The following is a 25,773-nucleotide window of genomic DNA, read 5'->3' on the forward strand; positions in this document are numbered from 1 at the left end:
CATTTTGCACTCTTTCCCCTTGTTGTCCTCATACAGATTTGGAAGCAGAGTTGCATTCTCTTGTGAGAAAGATGTTCTTTCTCAATTGTGCAATTTAACAGAGGGTAAAACAGGCTTGTATTTAAGATCTTACATTTAAGACAAAGCTAAAAACACACGCAATACAACACACAAATGTTAATGCTTCTATTCTCAGTGAAATCAGGTATCCTGAGCTGACCCATGCTAACCAGCTAGAGATCTCACAGTGCATTTGTCAGCAGCATGTCCGACCAAATAAGTCTCAGCAAACATCCAGGCCAAGCAAAACCTCCCACTCTTCAGTATGTATAATTCAAAGCAAATGTTACAATCGCAGCAGGATCCGCTCTGCGGGTCAGGCTTTAAATAGCCCTCTGGTCCCCGTAGACGGCACAGCACGTGTCCGCATGAGTGAGCGGGCGACTGTGCTGCACCTTGGCGTGGCGTGGCATGTCAACATCTGACTGACTGCACGGTATTGCTGCCTGGTTTTGCACGCGTGACTGAGTACACTGTACCATTGGCCTGGTTTATTAAGAGTGCTCAACCGACTTCACAGTACCTTGACCTGGTTTGACAGAAGTGAATTAATAACGACTTGAACTATTTAACACTGCTCCAAAAATAAAGGGAATACCAAAACAAAGCAATTCAACTCCAAATCCATCATACTTCTGTGATACCAGCCTGTCCAGCTGCGAAGCAACAATTGTGAATCCATTCTGACTGCCTGCAGCGTACCTGGTCCTGGCCTGGCAAGGAGGCAGACTTTGCCTCTGAGGAGACTGGATTGGGAGGAGTGCTTGGCTGACTGAACAGTACTAGAGTACCTGGTTTTGGCTTGGCAGGAATACGCGACTGAATCAGAATCTAGCGTACCTGGTCCAGGCTTGGCTGGCAGGCAGGCTCGGCCTCTGAGGAGCTGCAGGATCTGGCTGGCCACCGGCTTGAAGAAGTCCTGAATCTCATCAGGAAGAGGCACGTACTGCAGGAAGTGGCACAGGCCCTTCAGACCACTGAAGTCTGGGTGCTTCTGCAGAGGGGGAAGGACAACCGAATGGAGAATGTGGAACAGGAATAAAAGTGATAATGTGCTATTACTGGAAATAAGATCATTTTACACCTCTCCTTCAGATAAATAATTGAGAGAATGGACGAAAGAGCAGAAGAAACTCTGTCACTAGAAGTAGCATCAACAGACGATGTAAAGTCTGCGCTGTCAGACTCAGAAAACTGGCAGGCTGTAAGTGCAAGGGAAATATAGAACGCAATCATTTAACTCAAGGGGAGGTGAAAAATGAGCTTAATTCCAGAAATGGTACAGCATCGCTTTCATTCTAGTTGTTAACAACATGGAGGTTCAAACTAGCTGGAGAAAGAGAGGTCCTCCCATTTCCATAAGGAATAGGAAATGCTAAGCTATTTAGCTTATGGGGCTACGTCCCAGTGTTTCCCATACATTGAGGAAACTATGGCGGCCCGCCATAGTTTAAATTTGGCCGCCATAGAAAATGTAAAAAAAAAAAAAAAAAAAAAAAAAAAATTTTTTTTTTTTTTTTTTAATTTTTTTTTTTTTTTTTTTTTACGATTTCCGTGTTTGTTAAAAGCGATTTCAATTACGATTTCCTTCGCATTTTCCTCCTGGAGTAAATAGGCCTACATCCTATAGAGAAAACCACAAGTGCTTGAAAGAGAGAAGGCTCAAAAGCCTTGTCAAGTTGTTGAAGTTAACTTGGGTTTGGGAGCAATTAAACAAATTCCGAGAAGGGACAGTTGGGATGAGTTTACTAACACTCCCCAGGCTTTGTTTTACAGTTGTAATGAGTTAGGTGACAGGCCTTCATTGACAAGGCAGAGGAGACATCGGGCTGCATATAGAAATGAATGTGTAATGAATGTGAATATAGACATAAATGTGTAATATGTTGTTCAGCCCTTTTACTGGGAGGAATTTTGAAAAACTGACCCTGTGACCAGCACCCAGTACGCCTATGTGTGTGTGGGGAAAAGGCATAGCCTACCCTCTTAGACCCTTTTTGTTTATGCGTTAACAATTTCACAGCAATCTTAAATTCTCACTGTGTGAGATTTTTAGTTGTTTATTTCCAGAATTCATGCAGCCCATTCACTAATGTTACCTTTTTCATGAATACTTACCACCAGCATCAAATTCTAAGTATTCATTGTGACAGGAAAAATTGCACTTTTCATACATGAAAAGTAGGATCTTCTCCATGGTCCGCCATTTTGAATTTCCAAAAATAGCCATTTTTAGCTGCAAAAATGACTGTACTTGGACCATACTAGAAAATATTTGTTTAATACTTAATAAACTTTCATGTAAAGATCAAATTTGGCATTAGGCAGCCCAATTTCAATAAGCAGCATAGTTGCAGTACCTTTTTTGACCATTTCCTGCACAGTGTCCCTTTAAATTCTTATCTCTGCTCCTATTTTGTTTTATTATTTTTTTCATTACATAGACCCCTGCATGTGTATTATGTAGCCTTATTTCTCAAAATATAAATGGCTGAAATGTAGGCGTAGGCCTATAGTTTCTCCATGCGCCAATGTCATACTGTACTCATTGCTTTGCCATTTTGCATTTACACTGCGTGAATAACCCCCCGAACCCCCCCACCCCCAAAAAGGCCCGTGAAAAGACACCCCCCCCCCCTTACAAAAAAAAAATCCCGGCTGCCCCCATAGTTTCCAAAATTTCTGTGGGAAACACTGCGTCCTCACCATGAAGACGTCCATGGCCTGCATGAAGAGCTGGGGCAGGTTGGAGCGCAGCCACTGGTTCCAGGAGCTGTCCCGGTCCACGTCCTCACGAGACGATGGGATGTCAAAGTCACCTGCGGTGAACATCACCGAATCAGGAGAAGAAGAGGGATGTGATGGAGGAGAAAAGAACACTATTAGAGTAGAGTCGAGTAACAGTAGCAGTACTAAAATACAAGCGTCCATTGTGAATGGTTTGTATCAGTTTCTGCACATTCTGCACAAATTAGACTTCAGGAGAGGTCAGTGCACCAGCTCCCCTAATATAGCATTAATATGATTAATGTGATGAAAAAAACAAAACAAAAAAAACCTACAGTAAAACATAAGAATGCATCACTTGGAAAGGCATGCCATTCACATCAACTACTTTCATTGAGCACGCATCTGGCTTTTTAAGTAAATAAATAAATAGTAGTGAGTAGTGACTGAACCAAAAGCATTTATCTGCAGTGACAGTAGCCACTCTGAACATGTCTTGAATATCATGTTCAAAACATCACACTCCTGATGGTGATTAATCATTCATTTAATAGAAGAATTAGGCTTTTTTTTGCATGTTTGTAAACAACATCTATAAGTAGCAAAAGTTTGAAACATTACAGAAAGACAAAGAGACAGAGAATAGAGTTTAATCCAATGAAGTTCTCAGTTTGCAGATTTTTTTAAGATGTTGATTTAGGTTTGTAAACAACATCTGCACATGACCTTTGCCCTACAGAGTCAGTGACCTCTGACCTTGGATGATGAATCGGAATCCGAAGCTGCGGAGGGGCAGGAAGGCGAAGACGCTCTGCTGACGGGGCTGAAGAGGAACGCCCAGCGAGGATGAGGAAGAGGAGAAGGAAGTGGAAGAGGAGGAAGAGGTGTCGCTCAGGCAGAAGGCCATCGCCAACTCTGTAGACTCCACCTCCTCCTTGATCTGAGGGGAAATCAGAAGAAGAAAGGAGGGGGAAGGGGTTTAGGTAATGATAATATTGTACAGTTGTTATCCTTGCCATTTTAACTTTTATCTTGCTATTTTAACATTCTGCGCTGTAGTGTCCTTTGGTAACTTGAGAGGCACTACAAATAAAATGTATTATTATTATTAATAATAATAATAATAATAATAATAATAATAATAATAAAAATTATAATACTTATAGTAAAAGGATGGCCTAGCAGCTACAGTGTTGATGTGGCTGATTTGGGGGCAGCCATATGCTAATGGTTAAGGAGATGGGCTTTAGATCAGAGGGTTGCAGTGTTCAAATCACACCCTTCCACACTCCATGGCTGAAGAACCCTTAAGCAAAGCACCTAATGCTCCAGGGACTGTAACCTACACCCTCCCTGTATATAACTTTGAGTCGCTTTGGATGAAAGCGTTAGCTGTTAGCTGTAATGTAACAATATGTAATGCAATGTAATTTGCAGCCTTCGTCCTTCCACATGACTTAGCATGGCTCCATCCAGCCATACTGCTAGCCAGGCACGACTCAAGACACATGCTGTCACATGGCATGGGTTAAAACTAAAGCCTTGTTCACACACGTCGCTGCTAGTTACTCGCTCAGCGACTTAAGTCAAGAATGTCTGTGTTCCTGCAAGACGAGGAGGCGAGTTGGCAAGGATTGTTAACTTCGAGCGAGGCCAGTAAACAAGTAACCAATTGGAATGCACTTCGGTACTTCTTGCCTGTGCATTGGCAGTTAAAGCCGCAGGAATGTTTAGTGAACGTTCCATGAGCAAGTGGCGACTAGGCGTGAGTGAGAAGCTAGTATCATCTATATATCATATAAATAGCAGCAACGTGTGTGAACGTGGTTTGAGAGGTCGATTTCCATGGTCTGCACGTTTTGAGGACATCCCCTCTCCTCTGATGGAAACTTTCACACAAGTGTCTATAAGAGGATATGGGATGTCCTCTATGCAGGAAGTTCCCATTAGAAGAAACTCCTGGGATGTCCTATGTAGGACTTTCCTGAAAGACCTTCCGGATATAGCATGAGGGGCAGCCTGTCTGCCAGTCCTATCGGGGTGACTGCAATGGGAAAAGCCTGCATCTCTCCCAACAGGCCTCCCCTTTTTAACGTGTGACTTAATCAAACCAGCGCTAATGAGATGGTATCCCTCAACACTTGACAAGACCTAAAAGTGGCAACTGGATGAAAGGCAAAAAAGAAAAGACACAGAACACCATTACAGTATACAAGAAAAGAGTAGTGATGAGAGAGAGAGAGAGAGGGAGAGAGAGAGAGAGAGAGAGAGAGAGAGAGAGAGAGAGAGAGAGAGAGAGAGAGAGAGAGAGAGAGAGAGAGAGAGAGAGAGAACAGTGACACCACTTGCAAGGGCGCATTTGTCTGGTTTCTGTCTCCATTTCTTCTCTTGCCTTCTGCAATTTCCTCTTTCCTCCCCACCTGCTATGCTGTTACTAAACCATACAGGGCTGAATAGAACACTGACACCGACAGGAGGGGAGAGACGGGAGAGACGAGTAGAGGGAGGAGAGACCAGACATGTGTGGAGGGGGGAGAGGGGAGACTACGTGCCGAAAGCCTTCAGGCCACAGACATTGCAGCACTACACCTTCACTAATAAGCCATCACATCACACATGGCTGTCTGGAGCACATCAGAGAGAGAGCAAGAGAGAGAGAGAGAGAGAGAGAGAGAGAGAGAGAGAGAGAGAGAGAGAGAGAGAGAGAGAGAGAGAGAGAGAGAGAGAGAGAGCGCAAAAGCGAGAGCGGGAGAAAGCGTAAGCAAGCATATCAGAGGGTGAGAGAATGAGATTTAGAGAGAGCGGGAGGGTGACAGGGAGAGAGATGGAGATAAAGAGAAAGCGCAGATGGAGGGAGGGAGGGAGAAGGAAAAGGAGGAGGGAAGAGGTGGGGCAAGCTGCAGAGCGATTACATAATGCCGACCTCAGGAGACGATGACGAGAGTTGTGAAAGACATGGCAAAGGGGAAAGACATACCACACAGCAGAAGGGGGAAAGTGTCTTTTCATATCGTTACTCTCCATAATTATAAAGGGATGTTGGGCTGTAGACTGTTCACATTCGTTTTGTGGCTTTAAGTTTGTTTCCTGAAACACTGTCAGTAGATGAGTTGTGCAAAAAATGTTATCTTGTGTCAATGACATCATGTATCTTGCAGAGCAAGGCCCGATTCTAGTAATCTCTAAGTACGTTTATGCTTGCTTGCTTTGCTGCTTTCTTGTGCAATGCAGTAAAAATAGAAAATGGATCTCCTCCTAGGCCTTTCGAGATAAAGACACCGTTCAAACACTAAAACGAGCGGCTCGCCTTGGAGATCATTTGTACTGATATAGCGTATCCGTGTCTCTTGTCTTTTTTCCGGTTTTGGCGATTTTGTGCAAATTTGGGTCCCATTGAAAACAATGGACGGAACATTCGTGCAGGCACTCCATCCCTCTAGGGCTGTCAAACTCATTTTGGTCCGGGGGCCGCATACAACCCATGTGGACCTCAAGCGGGCCGCATTAGTAACATCATCGCAAAAAAAAAAAAAAACGTAAAGCAGAGGATTAGTGTTCAGTACTATCACGTTTTTAAATGTGTTGAATATGTAGAAAGCAATGCAATACTAATAATCCTATGCAAAATTTCCTTGACTTCATTCATTCATTGCCAACAGTCAATTAATTAAATATGGGACAGTTCATTTTGGCAGGGGTTCTGGGGGTTTTCCCCAAAAAAAATTTATATTTCTTATATGTAATTTCCTGCATTTTCACGCATTCTAACATCCCGTTTCTAGTTTGAGCTTAATAGGAACAATACAAATCCAATTATATTTATTATTTAATTACAACCAATACCAGTACAATATGAATAAGAAGCATTAGCATCTATATATGAGGTCTATAATATATGAGCTTTATCAAATGTCTGTTACAGTACAAATTCACTATTTATAATAGAAGTGTAATGTGCACTTTACTACATAAATACAGTGCAACAGAGGGACCATTGGGTTAATGTTATGCAGGTCTCGATTTTGCCCCGAGGGCCGTAATTGCGCATTTCGGTTATTTAATTAAAAAAAAAAAAAAAAAAAGTTATTTTTATTTTTTTTATTTTTTTACATCCGGGCCGGATGGAATCCTCTGGCGGGCCGGATGCGGCCCGCGGGCCGTATGTTTGACACCCCTGCTCTAGGGATAAGAGTGCAGGAAGCTTTTTTTGTTCATAAAACATCCACACTTTCATGTGCCAATTCTTTTTAGTTTTTTAACAGTAACAAGCTAAAGACATAGAAACTGTTTTTGATTCTGCCCTCTGCCTTAGAGCAACATACTAACTGTCATACAGTCAATCAGAACAGGTGCAGCCAATATAGGGTTCCATCTCAACTGTCACTTTCTCTCAACATTCTATTCTTAACGAGCACCTGCAACTACAGTTCTAGAAGTCTATTGTTCAGCTCTTCAATGCAATCTGAGGTGCTGTTTATACGTATGGGTATTCTGATAAACGAACATTTTCCTTCTCTACGCTTAGCAAAATATTTTCGTTCACATCAAAGGCAAATACGCATAAATATGCTGTTGAGAGCTGTCATAAATATGTTAAGCCTGTGCGCCGTAAGTAGAGTGCCATTCAAGTCTCCGTTTATCTCTGTTTATATACAAACGCTAACTGGAGATTTTAAAAAATCTCCACTTTTGCCGGAGTTTTTTTGGAGCTTCGTTTATAGAGGGAAAACCTTTGTTTGTTTGTGAACGAAAGACACAACCGAAGGGGAAGGTCTGCGTATATCAAAATACCCAGGTATGTATGAACACCGCCTGATATTGTCTTGCTGGAATTTTTATAACAGCCAGCTGCTTGTCTCAATGGTGAAAGTGCTGCATTAGAGATATGGAGGTTGAGAGTTCGAATCCCGCTCGGACCCATGTTGATTTTCAAAATTATATCATATGCAGTATTCCTTCCTTAGCCAACTTAAAATACCATGCATGTCATTTAGTATCAACGGCAAAGGTGTTGGATTACAGATATGGAGGTTGGGAGTTCGAATCCCACTCAGACCCATGTTGATTTTCAAAATTGTCATATGCAGTGTTCCTTAGCCAACTTAAAATACCATGTATGTCATTTAGTATCAATGGCAAAGGTGCTGGATTACAGATATGGAGGTTGGGAGTTCGAATCCCACACGGACCCATGTTGATTTTCAAAATGATATCATATTCAGTGTTCCTTAGCCAACTTAAAATACCATGTATGTCATTTAGTATATCCCCACAACGTGGAGCTACAACACTTTCAAGATGGCTGAATCCACGATGGCTGAATTGTTTGGCCCATAACTTCTGACTGGGTGGATGGATTTTTTCCAACATTTCTTTTAGCTTTGTTTTCTCAATAATAGTTTGTTTTTAATTTAGGGATAGAGATATCAAAAATAAAACTGCTCATCTCTGCCCCAAAAGGCAAGCATGCTTCCAGCATTTTCCGTGAGAATGCAATCTAGTTACCATAAACTTCAGTCTGAACATGTCTGTATGTGCACCTCAATCCTGTCCATTGCAAATGTCATTGGTGGATTCTGAAAGTGTGTGTGTGGTCAGCATCTTGCCTTGTTGGGGTACAGCAGGTGTGTGTGTGTGTGTGTGTGTGTGTGTGTGTGTGTGTGTGTGTGTGTGTGTGTGTGTGTGTGTGTGTGTGTGTGTGTGTGTGTGTGTGTGTGTGTGCGCGCGTGCGTGCGTGCGTGCGCATCTTGCCTTGTTGGGGTGCAGCAGGCTTTTGACTACCAGCCATCTCTCCAGGCCGTGGGTGTGCGTCACCTCCAGTATGTTGTGGCTCAGGTCCTGACGACTCATCGTCACCACGCGACCCTCCGTCTAAAGGTCACACAGACGTCAAGGGTCACACAGAATCACAGTCAGCACACAACAGGCTCACGTCAAAACAACAAAAAATAATCATGACTCTGAAAAGTGTTAGTTCTGAGTCGACAAAATGATAGAACTCTGGTCTGATATGGTAACTATTAACTGATCTGTCTGATAGTTATCTTTGATATTCTGATATAATGACTCTTTTTAAATCTAATGATGCCACTTTGATGGCATGAACGGTCAGCAACACAATGGTCCGCTTCCAAAAGAGTTTATGCCACAATGTTTCAGACGCTCAGTGCTTCACCAAAGTCAAAGTGCAATTCAAAACCTTGAATCATTTCATTTCAGTTATCTTCTGTTTGGTCCAGCACCTGTGTTACAGATTTGGCGCATCCTCTGCCTTTACAGTACGTAGAGTAGACATCTCACTGATATGTAGATTTGTTATTTTATTGTCACCAGGCGCCCCTCCGACTGGAGGTCAGACACACAGGTCACAGGTCAAAGGTCAGACACACAGTCAGCAAACACTAGGCTCATGTCAAAACAGCACCCACACCAGCAATGAATGGTAAGCATTTGTTGTGATAAAGTAGGGGCAAAAAAGTCTGTTCCAACCAGGATTTCTTTTACTACAACTTTTTTTTTGAGGAAGGGTCAATTGAGCCGAAAAGCGAGCGAAAAAAAAAAAAAAGGTGGGAGTAGAAAGTCCTAATTGTAGCCAGGGACGGATTATGATTTCATGGGCCCCTGGGCCAGACAACAAGACAGGCCCCCCTCAAAGGGTGTTGCCATCTTACAAAATGGGGTTTGGCCATGTTTTGGGACCCTAAACTAAAACATTAGCTATGAGTGCGTTTACATGCAGTTCAGTATCCCGAATATGAGGCATATCCCAGTTTTGATCATATTCGGGATAATGTGTTTATATGCGCACAGAACGTTGCATCCCAGTCTACATTCTTGGCCGTTATAGAATTCTCTTCAAATGCGTGTAGCCTGGATACCAGCAACAGCGTTCCATGGGAAGCCCCTGTATTCGGGATAAGGTGTATACATGCGTCAGTATCCCGGCTTCTTTCGGAGAACTCCACCTAGCATATCCCGATTTCTCAGTATCCCGAATAAGGGCTTATTCGGGATACTGAAGTGTTTATATGTGCAAACGCAAATTCGGGATACTTAATATCCCGATCATATTCGGGATACTGAACTGCATGTATACGCACTCAATGACTAAACATTAGTTATGATAAACTGGAAAATACTGACTTTTATTCTGATGATGCCAGTTCAGTTTGACAGCAAATTGGCACACAGATCACCACAGCTATATGTAACATTGATTAACTCAGAGTAACGATGAATTTATAGAATTTTTAAAAATCATATCAGCCTATTGCTCAGAGTTATGATAATGCCAGTTTGCCATGTTTATTATGATTATTATAGATTTCGTACGCTTCTCAAGGCACACATCAAACAGTTCACACACTACATTATTTATTTCTACATCGACATCAGACACCCCTCTGTCTGAATGTCACCATAAAAGATCAATTCAGACGACAGGTGAGACTCAAGGTCAACACACACACACACACACACACACACACACGAACACACACGAACACACACACACACACACACACACACACACACACACACACACACACACACACACACACACACACACACACACACACACACACACACACACACACACACACACACACACACACACACACACACACACACACACACACACACACACACAGCTACGGCAGCTAGTGATAAAGCATTGCCGTCATTCATTTCGAGAATATTGGAATGGCCGTCATGTGAATATGTAAAGTTTAAAGTTAGTTTAAAATGCTTAGCATCTTTGTACAGTAACAATGATGAGCCTTGGGCATAGGGATTAATTGATGTCATATCACATTCCAAAATGTGTGTGCCACTGATTTGCTTACATACTAAAGGTTGTTCTAAACATACTAGAAGTTCACACACAATGACACAAGTTGGAAAGAACAGAACAATGTTGTCGCTTAGGCTGCAGCCATTTATCTTGTAGAAATGTGCTGGCTCAGCTCTACAAGCCCTCCAGATAGAACACACTCTAAGGTGTGCCAAATAGCCACAATACCAAAACCAGAATAGAACACAGGTGGCACATGTGGCAACAACAACAGCACCGTGAGATTAATGATCATAACAAGGCAATGGGATGTTCAACAAATGGGTCAATGTTGCTTCAGGGGAAGCACACGTCAGGGTACTGCAACCACAGCTATGCCACTATTTAGCTGTGGTTTTATCACTTGACATCTGAGCCCCAAAAAACACCATTGACCCAAATATGAAGGACCATTACTGGGGGAGAGGTAAAATAGAGCGATATGGCGAACAATTATCACAATACATCTTCCCCAATTACCCCATATTACCCCACTTCATATTGAAGCCTGTCTAGACTACTACATCAAGGAACCAACAGGTATCTCACATATTCAACTTTGTCTCCTTCGGTTCCTTGTGATCATAACCGAACCATTTGCACCATCTGAGGCTTGTGAAAGTCAGAATCATTTCTGAACGAATGAGCCAATCAGGATCGCCAATTGGTGGCATTTTTCCATAGATGGGCGATGTTATGGCTCTTCTTCCTGCCGATCTTCAGACAATGTCATTGGCCAACTATTGTTGGGAATCTCATCAGGGCACCACAATGGTAGCTGTGGAAGGTCCGCTACTGGCAAGAATTCCATCTTCAAGGTATAGAGTGGTATTTATGGGACAGGTACCTGGTTGTAGATGGTGATTGATCGGGCAATGGAGTGAGTGTGTGTGAGAGAGAGTGTGTGTGTGTGTGTGTGAGTGTGTGTGAGTGTGTGTGAGTGTGTGTGAGTGTGTGTGCTGTGTGTGCGCGTGTGTGTGTGCGTGTCATCTGGTTGTAGATGGTGATGGATCGGGCAGTGGAGTGTGTGTGTGTGTGTGTGTGTGTGTGTGTGTGTGTGTGTGTGTGTGTGTGTGTGTGTGTGTGTGTGTGTGTGTGTGTGTGTGTGTGTGTGTGTGTGTGTGTGTGTGTGTGTGTGTGTGTTTCACCTGGTTGTAGATGGTGATAGATCGCAGGCGATGCAGGAAGAGCAGGAGGGAGGGGTGCACGTCCCTGAACAGGTTCTTGGTCTGCAGGCTCTCCGAGCGCAGGGGCAGCAGGATCTTCGTGGTCCAGCTAAAAAGACGATAAAAACAACCAAAGAGGGAAGAGGAACACTATTTAAGTGAAAGCTAGCTATTCCCATTTTTCATGAGTGATCACAAATCCAACCACTTCTCAACGCGCAACTCTCTCTAAAACCTACATCCACGGCTGAAGTGCCCTTGAGCAAGGCACCTTACCCCTCATTGCTCCAGGGACTGTAGCCAATAAATACCCTATAAACAATGAAGTCGCTTTAGCTAAGCGTTAGCTAAGTGCAATGCATTAGAGAGTGGGGAGGTCACCTCTTGCTGCCGATCTCTGGGGCGGCGGTGAGGGGGCGCTGGTCCTCGTCCTGGACCCAGTGGGGCAGGATGTATCCCATGGGGCCGCTGGTCTTGTCGAAGCACAGGTGGAAGTCATTAGAGTGGATCTCCGGACGGTCCGTTACCTTGAAGACCGACTTGAAGCCAATGCCCTTCTGGCCTGAGGAGGCGACAAGAGGAGATTTAAGTGGAGGGTCTTTTTAATTTTTTTATTCTAAAATGTAGGGCTTTATTTGCCTTTATTTTCAACAGGACAGTGGAGGAGAGACGGGACATGAGTGGGGAGAGAGAGTGTAACCCAGTGCCCTACCGTTACTCCACGGCAGGGACTATGATAGAGGGACAAACACTTTCACACAGTAGTCCATAAGTCAAATCAAATAAAAGAAACAACAGTTTCAGTTGGGACACAAGGAGCTGTAAACGTAGCAGGCATGGGGAGAATATGAGGAGGTCAAGAAGGAGAATATGACTTGAAGCCGATGCCCTTATACAGCTCAAGGCCTTTTTATTAGAATACCATGAAAAAGTTGATTTATTTCCATAATTCCATTAATAATGTTAAACTGTCATGGATTGTAGATTCATGGCCCAGTTTTTTAACTATTCCAATCATTAAATTGTTTATTTTTACACATTTTGGTCTTCCAGCTCAAAAAAACCATGAATTAAGGAATTCACATCATTAGAATATTGTAATAAAATCACAATTTTCTTCATCAAAATTTGTTTCACATCAGTGCACATCAAATCAGTTGAACTTTGGTAATTTCTACACAACATGCAATGTTCAATACTTGGTTAGGACTCTCTGTCTTAATATTATTAATAATAACGGCCATGATGCGTTTAACATTGAAGTCAATGGCAGAAACAGTGCATGGGAGTAATGGAAGGCCAGATATCCTTGATGCTTTGCCGTCAGCTGTTTTTGTATAGCTGACCTGGTGTCCCACACTTCCCTCTTCAATATACCCGAAGATTTCCATGCCACGTTTTGGTGTTAACTCACCAGTTTAATTCTAACTCAACAGAAATTAAACCCCATTCATTTTCAATGGGGATTCATTTCTGGTTATTTAGAATTAAACTGGTGAGTTAGCGCCAAAACGTGGCATGGAAATCTACAGGGTATATTGAAGAGTGAAGTGTGGGGTACCAGGTCAACAAACAAGAACAGCTGACAGCAAAGCATCAAGGATATCTGGGCTTCCATAACTGCCATGCACTGTTTTTCCATTGACTTCAATGTTAAACGCATCATGGCCATTATGAAGACAGAGAATGTCCTAACCAAGTATTGACCATTGCATGTTATGTAGAAAGTACCAAATTTCAACTGATATAATGTGACCCGAATTTTGATGAAGAAAAATGTGATTTTATAACAATATTCTAATAATGCGAATTCCCCAATTCATGGGTTTTTTGAGCTGGAAGGCCAAGGTATATAAAAAGGAAAAAAAAATAATGATTGGAATAGTTAAAAAACTGGGCCATGAATCTACAACCCATGACAGTTTAACATTATTGATGGAATTATGGAAATAAATCAACTTTTTCATGGTATTCTAATAAAAAGGCCTGGAGCTGTATATGCCCGGGTCTGTTAAACAAACACTTAGATTAGCCCAAAAGGTATGATATGAATACATCATTAAAACACTTGAATCCGAAGCCTTGGAGCTTTCTCCTGAAGAGAAAGTACATTTCATTTATCGTTGATTCAGAGGCAAGGACAGAGTTGCGCACACGAACACACTCAGAAACACACACACACACACACACACAGTATGCGGCATTGTCTTGCAAATGAGGTGTGTGTGTGTGTTTGTGGAGACAACCGTCCCAGACCACCTGCTCATCTGAGGCTGAATAATTAGTGTGAAGGTTATCTAATGTGGATACACAAACACACTCACAGACACACACCGGCTTCACATAGGCTGCACTTTCAGCACATACACTCTCCCAAGCTCAGAGAGAGAAAGAGAGAGACTCACATAAGCTTAGCCAGACAGACACTGACAGTCGAGACATTTGCAGACAGACAGACACTGACAGTCGAGACATTTACAGACAGACAGACAGACAGACAGACACTGACAGTCGAGACATTTACAGACAGACAGACAGACAGACAGACAGACAGACAGACAGACAGACAGACACTGACAGTCGAGACATTTACAGACAGACAGACAGACAGACAGACAGACAGACAGACAGACACACAGACACACACAGATGCAGTTAGAGACCGAGACACACAAACGCGCGAACACACACACATGCGCATTGCAGGAGTTTATGAATGGGCTGCATAAACTGGCAAACACACACACAGGGAGCTTCACAAGGACATCTGCTTCGTCTCAGACAGACTTTACGCAGAATGCAGAAGACGCCGCAGATGGGGGAATAGAGAGGGCGGGGGGCAAAATGAAATAATTAAGGAAAGAGAAGAGAAGCTGAGAGAGAGAGAGAGAGAGAGAGAGAGAGAGAGAGAGAGAGAGGGAGAGGGAGAGAGAGAATTTGAATTTGAGAGAGAGAGAGAGAGAGAGAGAGAGAGAGAGAGAGAGAGAGAGAGAGAGAGAGAGAGAGGGAGAGAGAGGGAGAGAGAGAGAGGGAGAGAGACAGAGAGAAGGGTCTTGAAAGCGAGAGCAAAAGAGAGTGAGAGGAAGAAAGAGAGAGAGGGTTAGTGAGATGAGCGCAATGAAAGAAGAAGAGGATGACAGGAAGATGCAGACAGAGAGTAAGAGATGAAAAAGAGAAAAAAACTTTTCCGTAAAAAAAAAACAAAAAAACAAAAAAAAAAAACCTTTTAACACATGGCGTCATCCATATCATTGACAGTCCCACGGGAACCCCTTAGATGTTACACATCAAAGAGCAGACTACCCTGAGCGTCACCAAACTCCCAATGCAGGCATGACACTTTCAAAGGCCTGGGCCACTGGCCATTAAATAGCAAAAGCATGGTTGTAGCTTATACGAAATACATTTCTTTTTTATATAAGACCTTGGAGAGAGAGGGAGGGAGGGAGAGAGAGAGAGAGAGGGAGAGAGAGAGAGAGAGAGAGAGAGAGAGAGAGAGAGAGAGAGAGAGAGAGAGAGAGAGAGAGAGAGAGAGAGAGATACAAAGATGAAACTTGGATGAAGAGAATGGTAAAAGAGAGGAACTGATGGTGGGGTGGAGGGGAAAAGCGATGGAGAGAGACAGAGGGAGGAGAGTTGAAAGGAAAGCGGAGATGGGGGGGAACTGGTTACTTAATGCATTAACGCATCATGGCAGGAGTTCACAGGAAAAATCTGTGAGACTGTAAAATTTCTTCTCAGCAACAGTGAACTAAGAACACAACCAAAACACAAGGCTAAAACATCCCGATCTCCATGAGGTCATTTTTCTCTAGGCAACTATTCCATAAAATGCCTGACATTATCTCCCTTTCATCTTTGTGTAAACACTGGCGCTAAGGCAACACGAGGAACACCTAAACAAGTGAAGCACTTTGAAGTCAACTACCCCAAACAATTAAGAAAATACAAAATAAAATAAAAGTGCATCACAGGTGTATTATACACATTAGCATTTATCCTGTGCAGCCCACATCGCAGATGACCCTGACATTTTATATTCACAGGTGTGCATTTGTTTACCTGTATGTATTCACAGGTGTGTGTGTGTGTGTGTGTGTGTGTGTGTGTGTGTGTGTGTGTGTGTGTGTGTGTGTGTGTGTTACCTAGGCTATATACCTGAATGGTGTGTTTGCCCTTGGTAATGTGTATTCACAGGTGTCTGTGTTACCTACCCTATGCATCTGATGGTGTATTTCCCCTTGGTGCCAAGTATTCAGAGGTGTGTGTTTACCTGTGTGTATTGGTGTGTGTGTGTTTGTCCAGTGTTTGTGTGTTTTATTCTATACCGTATCCGATTGTGTGTTCCCCCTTGGTGCTATGTATTCCCAGGTGTGTGTGGGTAAGTAAGTGTGTGTAAGGTGTGTGTGCGTGTGTATTTTCCGTACCTATGTACCCGATGGTGTGTTTGCCCTTGGTGCTGCGGCCCACATCACAGATGGCCCTGATGTTTCTCTCCTGGAAGCCGCTCTCGTTATTCAGGATGGTGATGCAATCCTTCTCGATCACAAAGGCCAGAGACGGCTGCTGAGAACCATCGCCTGAGGGGTAGCTGTTGTCATCGGCGTTCTGCATAGAGGGGAAAAAAAAAGTTAGGATACCATTAAAGCAGTACTGTACCATTTCTGGAATTTCGGATTTCTGATTTTACACTTCTCCTTCAGTTAAATGATTGAAATATACCTTTCATCTGTTCTCTAAGTATGCTGATACTACTTCTAGTTAAAAGCTAGCAATTACAATTGAATCTTATGGGTGGACCCATAGTCTTATGGGTGGACGCCACGTTTCTTCAGCTTCATTATCAATATAGCGACCGTTTACTGTGTGCATTGTTCAAGAGTCCATTGTTCAAGCATCACATTTTTTAGCCATTGTTAGGGCATCATCCGGGCGCTTTCAGTGCACTGAATTATCGAAAAATGTCAGCGAAAGCGTCCTAAGCACTGAAACATAGTGCCCAAAGTTCTCAAGTGCGCCATCTGAGACAAAGGGTTTGAGAAATACCCCTAGTGCCTGAAGTGCACACGTGCGCCATCCTAGACACAGCTACACATACAGGGGTTGGACAAGGAAACTGAAACACCTGTCATTTTAGTGTGGGAAGTGTTGTGGCTAAAGTGGAACAGCCTGGTGGTCAATCTTCATTACACATTGCACCAGTAAGAGCAGAGTGTGAAGGTTGAATTAGCAGTGTAAGGCAACAGTTGTGCTCAAAATACTGCAACGCAGACAACATTATGGGCGACATATCAGTTAAAAAGAGGACAAATTCTTCAGCAGTTATTAATTTAATTTATTTCAAATAGAGAGCAAGAGTGGATGATGCAGACTAATCCAGACGCAACACACAGCAACACCACACAAAGAAAAAGGATTTAGTTAAATGCCATTAATTTAAAATGCTTCTGGCGCACAAAGCATCCAGCGCAGCCAAAACAACAGGAGAGAAACCCAAACAACGCAATGTTTGTCATCCCATTGACGTTAGTCGTTATTCAACACCAGCCATCACAATCACTGTCCTAATTTCCCAAATGACTCACTCGGGTCAAACGCAGTACATGAACACGGGGGAGGAAAGCGATTATTACATGCAAGACTGTTAAGTAATAACCCAATATCCTACACTGGGCTCCACTAGCCTCCACTAAGAAGGCGCACGCACGCACACACACACTGAATGTGCTCGAGTAGGAAGTGTGTGTCTTTGCTGTTAAGTTCTGTTGAGTCGCTATAGACTGCGGGCAAGTCTCTCATACAGACAGACACAGACCCTGAATGTGCTCGAGTAGGAAGTGTGTGTCTTTGCTGTAAAGTTCTGTTGAGTCGCTATAGACTGCGGCCCAGTCTCTCCACGCACTCACGCACACACACACACACACACACACACGCACACGCACACGCACACGCACACACACACACACACACACACACACAGACAGACACAGACCCTGAATGTGCTCGAGTAGGAAGTGTGTGTCTTTGCTGTAAAGATCTGTTGAGTCACTATAGACTGCGGGCAAGTCTCTCACGCACTCACGCACAGTACCTGAATGAGCTCGAGTACAAAGTGTGTGTCCTTGCTGTATAGTTCTGTTGAGAGTCTCTGTAGGCTGCGGCCCAGTCTCTCCTGGTGCACCTGCATCAGCCGCTGGCCCTCCTCATTCAGCTCCACACCCACGCCGAAATCACTTCTCCTACAGGGCACACACACAAGCACACGCACACAGGAAACAACAACAATAAAATTGTGAATGGTGAGAATGGACACAATATTGAGATTTAAATTTTTTTCCATTTCATTCATATATCCAATTTTTAAACAAATCAATGACGCAACTACATCTGTTTATGCACTGGATGGATGACTTGTGAAAAAAACTGAACCTGATTTTTCACTGTGATATTGCGTTGCGTACACTACAGCCCAGAGTCTCTCTCACGTCACCCAAACGTTTTCCATCAAGTGTGACAATGGTGAACAGGAAAACACTTTAGTCAGGACGGAGATATTACTTACAAACACCTACCTACTGCTGTGTATGAATTTCAGCCTGGTCAATTTCAATGGAGAAGAACATGATTTTATATTATTTAATATTCCACCATGACCATAAACAGACGTGCTTTGGCCCTTTTTAAGTTTGCCGTCCTTTTTACTTGCACCCAGTTATTCATTTACTTTAGAAGTTGAACGCGACCCTCACTGCTACAATTTTAGCTTGGTACCCCTTTGACTGCTAGTGCCCCAACACCCACACACTGCTGTGAAGACTCGAACCCGTGACCTTGTAACTCTTCAGTGTCCGTAAGCGTGGGGAGGGAACAGAGCCTCCTACGTGAATTAAACCAGTTAGCCTTTGACCCCCCAAGTCCTGTACGAACCACCTGCTACTGTGGGGAGTAGGGCTGGGTATCACAGTCATGTTCCTGTATCGATTCGATTTCGATTCTTAGGGCTTTGAATCGATTAATCACGATTCAATTCGATTCGATTCGATTCACTCCGAATCGATTCAATCTGTTCCCTTCTTGGTGCCAGGATTTCCCCCAAAAGATACTGTTGCCTATTTTTATATATAAATGTCAAAGGGCTGTGGCTTGACAGTGTTAACAGATTGCTAATTTGTAATAAGTAGGCCTAGGCCTAATTGACTAATACCTATTGGGTATTTTCCATAGCCCTAAATTAAACAAAAAGAACAAAAAGAAAAAGAACCAAAAAAATCGATTTTGTGCCCTGTGAATCGATTATGTGAATTTTAAATGATATTGATCGATTATCGATTGAATCGATTATTTTACCCAGCCCTAGTGGGGAGTGGGAAGCCTGTGACCTGATGAGTGGGTTCATAAACTCAGTCGGGCACTCTGAGAGGAATGTGGTAGATTGGGGAATATGATTCGAAAAAATTCAAGCATTCCAACTCTTGGTATACAAGGAGAATACGAGTATGCCTACATTCATTTTATGTACTCGCCGATGCAGTGTACCTATATCGATACTTTTACCCTCAATATACAATGGAAATAAATACAGCGGCTTTTAACTGGAAAATAAGGGTGGTACGCCCTCATACATTTGTCGATTGAACATCCTTAAGTCACATTGAGCACGCACACACAAACATTGGCTCGAGCATGTCACAGTTTGCACATTGAATTAAATAGAATAACACTTCTTCCATGCTGTTTCGCCTTGTTTCGTGTAATTTCAGTATCGGTGACTGGTAAGTGTTTGGCGAGTATGAGTATAATGGGCAGGCATCAGGGCCGATACTGTATCGGTGCATCCTTACAGAATTTAGAATTTATCAACTGTTTAAAAATCAGAGCTCTGAATGCTGTGCGCACTCAGAGTGGCAGTTTAGGAATCTGTCCCTTATGTCTCCCACCCACCCATAATGGTAACTAACCCAGGCCTTCCTTCGTCCACCTGCCCGAGTACAGATTGGAAGCCGTGAACCTAACCCCCTCCCCAGCGCATCTGTCGGATGTGTGGAGTTGAGCAAGTGATCAGCTGACCTTTTAACCTTGAGTATGACTCTTCAACCCCATGTCCATGAATGCCGCCACAGCTAAGTCCTGAACAGACCCCTCAGACCTGACCTCTAAAGACACGTTCAGGCCGACTGAGAATCGTGCTGTTGCCCATTCCCGCACCTGATCTCGAACCGGCCGGAAGTGTTCACGGCTAAAGTCTGAGCGTTCAGGAACCCTAAAGCTGGTTAGCGATGTGTCACGTGCAGGAAAGTTCAGAGCTTTGTATGAACGCGAGTGGTTGTGTTCCAACTGTATCTGGTGCGGGAACGGGAACCATTCTGGTCAGCCTGAAAAAAGGTTCATTTGATCTCCCATGTGGTGGCCAAGGCAATCCTCATCCAAAGATACAAATATCCCTTAACACAAGCCCCTTTCCATAATGTTGAAGCAAATCTTTTTGGTGACAAGGGAGTCTAATATAGACAAGTAATTGATATCCCCAACTACTTGGCCTACTGCAATGTATTGAGGGGAAAGCATCACAGAGTTGTGAGCGCCCCCCTACCCCCCCCCCCCCCCCCCCCCCCCCCCCCCCCACCCCACCCCCACCCATAAAAAAAAAACCAAACAAACATAATTGACCAGCATACTAACTAACCTGATGTCCTCAATGACGGCTCTCTGGGGGCTGAGCTGAGGCACTGCAGGCTCCTCCGCATCATCCGCCTTTTCATCATCATTATCATCTTCCTCCTTCTCCTTGTCTGCTGCTGGTGTGTCATCTGGCTGGGCTGCACTCAGATCAGCAGAGGCCTCATCCTTCTCCTTCTCCTCCTCATCATCATCATCGTCCTCCTCCCCCTCCTCCTCTTCTCCACTGAGGTCGCTGGGCTGATCTGAGATTGGTTCCTCCGCACTGTCGCACTCGTCCACACTGGCGGAGTAGTCACTCTCGCTGTAGTCTGGGAGAGGGAGGTTGGGAGAACAGCGCAACACACTTGTGAATGGTGGGAGGGCATTCTTTTTTTAACAAGCACAAAACTAATTGTTAAGTTTGGCTGTTGAAGCAGGTTGGTTGATGCAGCTTCTTCCATGGACTGTTAAAGTTATGAAAGGAGGAATCAACTGAAATCTTCCAAATGATTCTGGGAAGAGCAAGTCTACTCAACTACTAAACTTGATACTCTACTTGAATTAGGGATGTAAATAAAATCGAAATGTATCGAAGTATCGGCCAGCAATTTAATCGAATCGCATCGTATCGTGGGGCATTATTAAGAATCGAAAATAATCGAATCGCTGGCCCCTGTGCAATGCCCTAGCTCCATAATACAATGGTAGTGGAAAAGTAATTGGAAAAAATCGAATCGAACCGAATCGCATCGTATCGTGGGGAATTCTTACGTATCGGAAAAAAATCGAATCCCTGGTTTAAGAAATCGATACCGTATCGTATCGTCATGAAGGCTGTGATTTACACCCCTAACTTGAGTTAGGCTGGCCATCCATTATAGCGGTACGTTATCGCAGCTCGACGTATTGGATACCCCAGTGTTGACGCACTGCTACTACAGCTCGCGCGGCCCGGGAGTTATATACAGAAAGTATATCAATCTACATTTCTTACTGTTTTTATCGATATAGCAAACCAACTGCCCCTAAATTACAGTTCAATATGCTCTTACCGACCTCGACACGTGTTTTTTTCACACACAGCTTGACCTCGTGTTGTTATGCTTATGGTTGAAATCGAACATAATCATTTGAACCCAGGCATCATAAGCACATGCATCATAGATGCTGGTAGTCTATATTTTGTACATACAAAAGTTCGATAGATGTCAAAAATCTACTTTTACGGAGGGAAATGCACCTTTGTGATGACCACAGGTATCATGGGACATCTTCATGTGCTCAACAGTCATTGGGTAACGCAGTCCGTCAGCCGTGGCTATATGCATAACTTTCGGGAGAGCTCAACTTTTTGACGTGCCACCGGACCCACGCTCGCCATGCCAGAATCCCAACAAGCTTTGCGAGTCCGGTAACGACGATCTGCCACATTTCATTGAAAATTAATTGAATGCGTTGGTACGGCTTGCATCAAACTGACGAATGGACGGCAATGTTAATTTCGTCAACCATGACTATGACTAAAATATTTCGTCAATGTCCTTTTTTGATTTTCATCATTTAGACTAAGACTAAGACTAAATTGGGAAGGCAATGACTAAAATATGACTAAGACTAAAATTGATTTTCATCATTGTGACAAAGACTAAGACTAAATTTTAAAAAGCTGACGAAATTAACACTGGTGTTAAATAAAATAGAGAAAAAGAGAAACAGTGTGTGAAGAAGTTTTATTATGTACAGTGTGATATATGTTAAAAATAGAAGCAGTGTGCGGAGAAGGTTTATTCTGTACAGTCAATGATATATGTTAAAAAGAGAAGCAGTATGTGGAGAAGTTCTGTTATGTACAGTGTTGACTAAAATGACTAAGACTAAAATTGATTTTCGTCATTTAGACTAAGACTAAGACTAAATTGGGAAGGCAATGACTAAAATATGACTAAGACTAAAATTGATTTTAGTCATTGTGACCAAGACTACGACTAAATAAAAAAAAGCTGACAAAATTAACACCGTTAGACCACTAACTCAAATGTCAAATAGGCTGCGTTAGGAGCTGCATTTTCTCTACCAGATGTAGTCTAATGGTAAGGGAGTTGGTCTTGGAATCGACAGCTTATAGGTTTAAATCCCATCCTTTGCAGTAGGAACAATGTGTGTGACCTCCCGACGATTTCTTTCATGGTTAAAGTGCCCTTGAGCATTGCAACAAATCCCACATTTATCCAGGGACTGTAACGAATACCCTGTACCTAAATGAGTTTGTTTTAGCCACAAAAAGTCACCCAAAGTAGTAGTAACAGTATACAGTAAAGTCATGCCATCTAACCTGTGTCATCGAGGCCAGCGAATATGTCAGGTAGTTCCACGCGTTCCTCCTCTTTGTCATCGTCATCAGATGAGCTGGCCTCTGATTCCCCGCCACTGGCCACACCATTAGTCATGACAGCCTGCTGAAGATATGCAATATTAGAGACAGTGGATTACTGATCTTCCATAGTGGATCATCTTAATAAGGAAAGGATGATAAATGCAGGCCAGATAGGCAGCTGTGTCCTAGTGCCTAAGGAGATGGGCTTTAGGCCAGAGAGTTGCAGGTTCGAATCCTACCTTCTCATTCCCTACCACACTCTATGGCTGAGTAGCCTTTCCACAAGGCACCTAACCCCACACTGCTCCAGGGACTGTAACAAATACCCTGTAAAATAACTAAGTCGCTTTGGAAAAAAAGTTTCAGCTAAGTGTAATGTAATATAGTGTAATGTAATTCAATGAGCCTGAACCTGAGTCAGAAAATGAGAAAATAAAATTACTGTTTTCTTCTTATAGGCAAACTCAATGTCAAGCCTGAAATCAGGCACTGAGCTATAATACTATTAGCCCTATAAATGTACAGCTGAAGTGAAGACAACAATACCAAAATCTGCCATGACTACGCTGTCAAAACGAAATGTCAAGCCTGACGACAGCTGATGAAATGGTGTCATTAAAGAATTCACTAAATCTAATCCGCAAGTGTGTTGTAACGTGCTTATGAGTGATGACGACAATGTGAAAATGTGAGGTGGGGCTCTTAAGACTATTGGGTACTTTTATCCTGACAAGAATGGAACTGTACCATTTTGAAACAACGGCATTTTGAAACTATGGGGGATATTTCCAGTAAAGGTGTGTAATCTGTGTGTGTGCGTGTGCTCATGCATGCGTGTGCTCATGCATGCGTGTGTGAGAGTGCACGTGCATATCCAAACCTGTGGCTGTGTGTTGGCGAGTGAGGGGGAGGACGTGGAGGAGAGGAAGGCAGGTGTGTTGTTGTTGTCTGGTAGTGTGGGCGGCGTCAGCAGCTTGCTGTGGTAGTCTCTGGCCCACTCGGTGATGCCCAGCAGCAGGCCCATCTGGTGCAGACGGTTCAGGTAGCGCGGCTCAGCCCTCGCCCTCTCCAGCAGCACGGCTTTGGACACGGCCTGACCCACCACCTTAGACAGGGGCTCCAGGAAGATCTGCAACAGAATGTAGAAGAAATGTACTATAAACAACAGCACAGACACTGTCTGAACCAGAGTGCCCAGACACTTTTTTTAAACTTAAAACTATAATGAGAGCAAAGAGAATGTCTGGCCCACCACCTCAGACAGGGGCGCCAGTAAGAGCTATACAAAGATAGACAACAAAGGCAGTGAACAAAGTGACCAGAGATTTTTTTTCTGTTATACACAGACACAACTTGTCCACCATCTTAGACAGGGGTTGCAGGAAGATCTAGACTGGTGGAGGGCAGAGGAAATAAGTTTGAGCATGCAATAAAATACACAAAAGATATCTGTACCAAAACAACATCAAAGACAGGCTGAGGTATTTCATTTCAATTTCAATTTTATTAAGGATAGCACCTTGATATGGATCATCTCGTTTTCAAGGTGGTCCGTCAGTAGGCTACATTGCATGCCATTTTTAAATAAAAACAAAATCCATACTGGACAAAACAAAAAAGACAAACACATTCACACTCAACACACTAACATTGCAACCCAGACCAGCCCCCATCCCCGTTCCTCACCAACCACTAAATTTCCAGCATATAGGCATGTAAACAGAAACACAGGGTACGTTACCACGCCTGTGAACTACACATAGCACCTGAGAAAAAGAAAAGAAAGGAATCACATATTTATACCCTTCTCTCTGAGCCGAAGAGGATAGGAGAGAGGTAATATAATTAACAAACTAAAAATAATAATAAAAAAAATGAAAAATAAAAAGAATATAAAATAAAATTTAGGTTTTTATAAGCCAACAGTAGCTTTTCCCAAAAATGGCTTGGGCATTTAGCAGTCGTTTGAGGCATAAATGGGTTAATTCATAGAGGTGAGGTTTAGCTGGAATCAATTTAAACACACCAATGTGGCTTTGCTTTGTGCAGTCTATGCTTGCAGGCAACATAGACAGGGTATAGTGCCTGAAATTTGACAGAGCAATTACTACTTTCATCCCTTAGACAGAATTTTGTTAATGAACTATTTCAGTTCCATACCCACAGCATATTTCAATCGGATAACACTGAAAGTGAGCAGAAAGGTCTTAAAGACAGGCATGGTATTAAAAAAAGACTTCCTCACAGCTCTGTCGCGGTATGAATAAGGCACTGACACATTTCTAATGAGTGATCTACTTCAAAACAGAGAGGAGGGCGGTTACTGGCAGGACGAACGGATGGATGGTTGTGCTCCAAATCGCACAGGGTTTATTGATGTCTGGCTTCTTCGTCTGGCCTGCCAGGGGATGTGGCGCTGAACAGATCAATATGGGATATAAATGATGCGTGCACTGGACTGCAGATCAGAAGGCTGTTTTAGACACATTATGGAAACTGGAGGTAATTAAAACCAGACTCCACGCCAATTACTTACAAGAGAGAAACACAGAAAATATATGATGGCACTGATTACAGCACAGTCTGGCCAGAAATAGTCACTTTTGGAAAAGCAGCATCATACGCTTGGTTTACACATGTAAGCACTACTGTAAAGACAGTGTTAATCCCGTTTTCTACCAGTCAGATGACTAAAAATAAACAAACATATAAATAAATAAGATGGCAATGTTTATAACGACACATGGACAAAACCTGCCTAGTCAAGCATATAGTGACTACTTTTTTCCAGTGTCAGTTTTCCTCTTGCCAGACTAAAGCTAGATTTATGCGTCCGTCCGTCTTCTGTCTGTGCGAGCCCACGCCCCCCGCGCAGAGGCTCTGCGCCCGTCGTCGAGCGCCTCGAAAAAATTCGAACCATCTGTTGGACGGACACGGAGGACGCAAACAAAAAGGCG

At 43.2% G+C, this 25,773-nt stretch overlaps 1 protein-coding gene across 3 annotated transcripts in view; it reads right to left on the reverse strand.

The window, feature by feature from the left end:
• Window positions 1–25,773, reverse strand: part of wu:fj29h11 (uncharacterized) — a 128,728-nt gene that overhangs the window by 70,670 nt on the left and 32,285 nt on the right. For 2 of the 3 annotated variants that reach the window (XM_063221798.1, XM_063221797.1), the window contains exons 22-32: window positions 23,697–23,945; window positions 22,775–22,898; window positions 20,468–20,771; window positions 17,876–18,023; window positions 16,212–16,392; window positions 12,166–12,346; window positions 11,767–11,893; window positions 8,539–8,658; window positions 3,544–3,727; window positions 2,767–2,879; window positions 901–1,054 (exon numbers count right to left, since the gene is read on the reverse strand). In XM_063221798.1, coding sequence (XP_063077868.1) covers window positions 901–1,054; window positions 2,767–2,879; window positions 3,544–3,727; window positions 8,539–8,658; window positions 11,767–11,893; window positions 12,166–12,346; window positions 16,212–16,392; window positions 17,876–18,023; window positions 20,468–20,771; window positions 22,775–22,898; window positions 23,697–23,945 — 1,885 coding nt within the window. The remainder of the gene's footprint in view (window positions 1–900; window positions 1,055–2,766; window positions 2,880–3,543; window positions 3,728–8,538; window positions 8,659–11,766; window positions 11,894–12,165; window positions 12,347–16,211; window positions 16,393–17,875; window positions 18,024–20,467; window positions 20,772–22,774; window positions 22,899–23,696; window positions 23,946–25,773) is intronic. The other variant, XM_063221796.1, reaches the window with a different exon arrangement.

Source organism: Engraulis encrasicolus, chromosome 17 (assembly GCF_034702125.1).
Source record: "Engraulis encrasicolus isolate BLACKSEA-1 chromosome 17, IST_EnEncr_1.0, whole genome shotgun sequence".
NCBI lineage: Eukaryota > Metazoa > Chordata > Actinopteri > Clupeiformes > Engraulidae > Engraulis > Engraulis encrasicolus.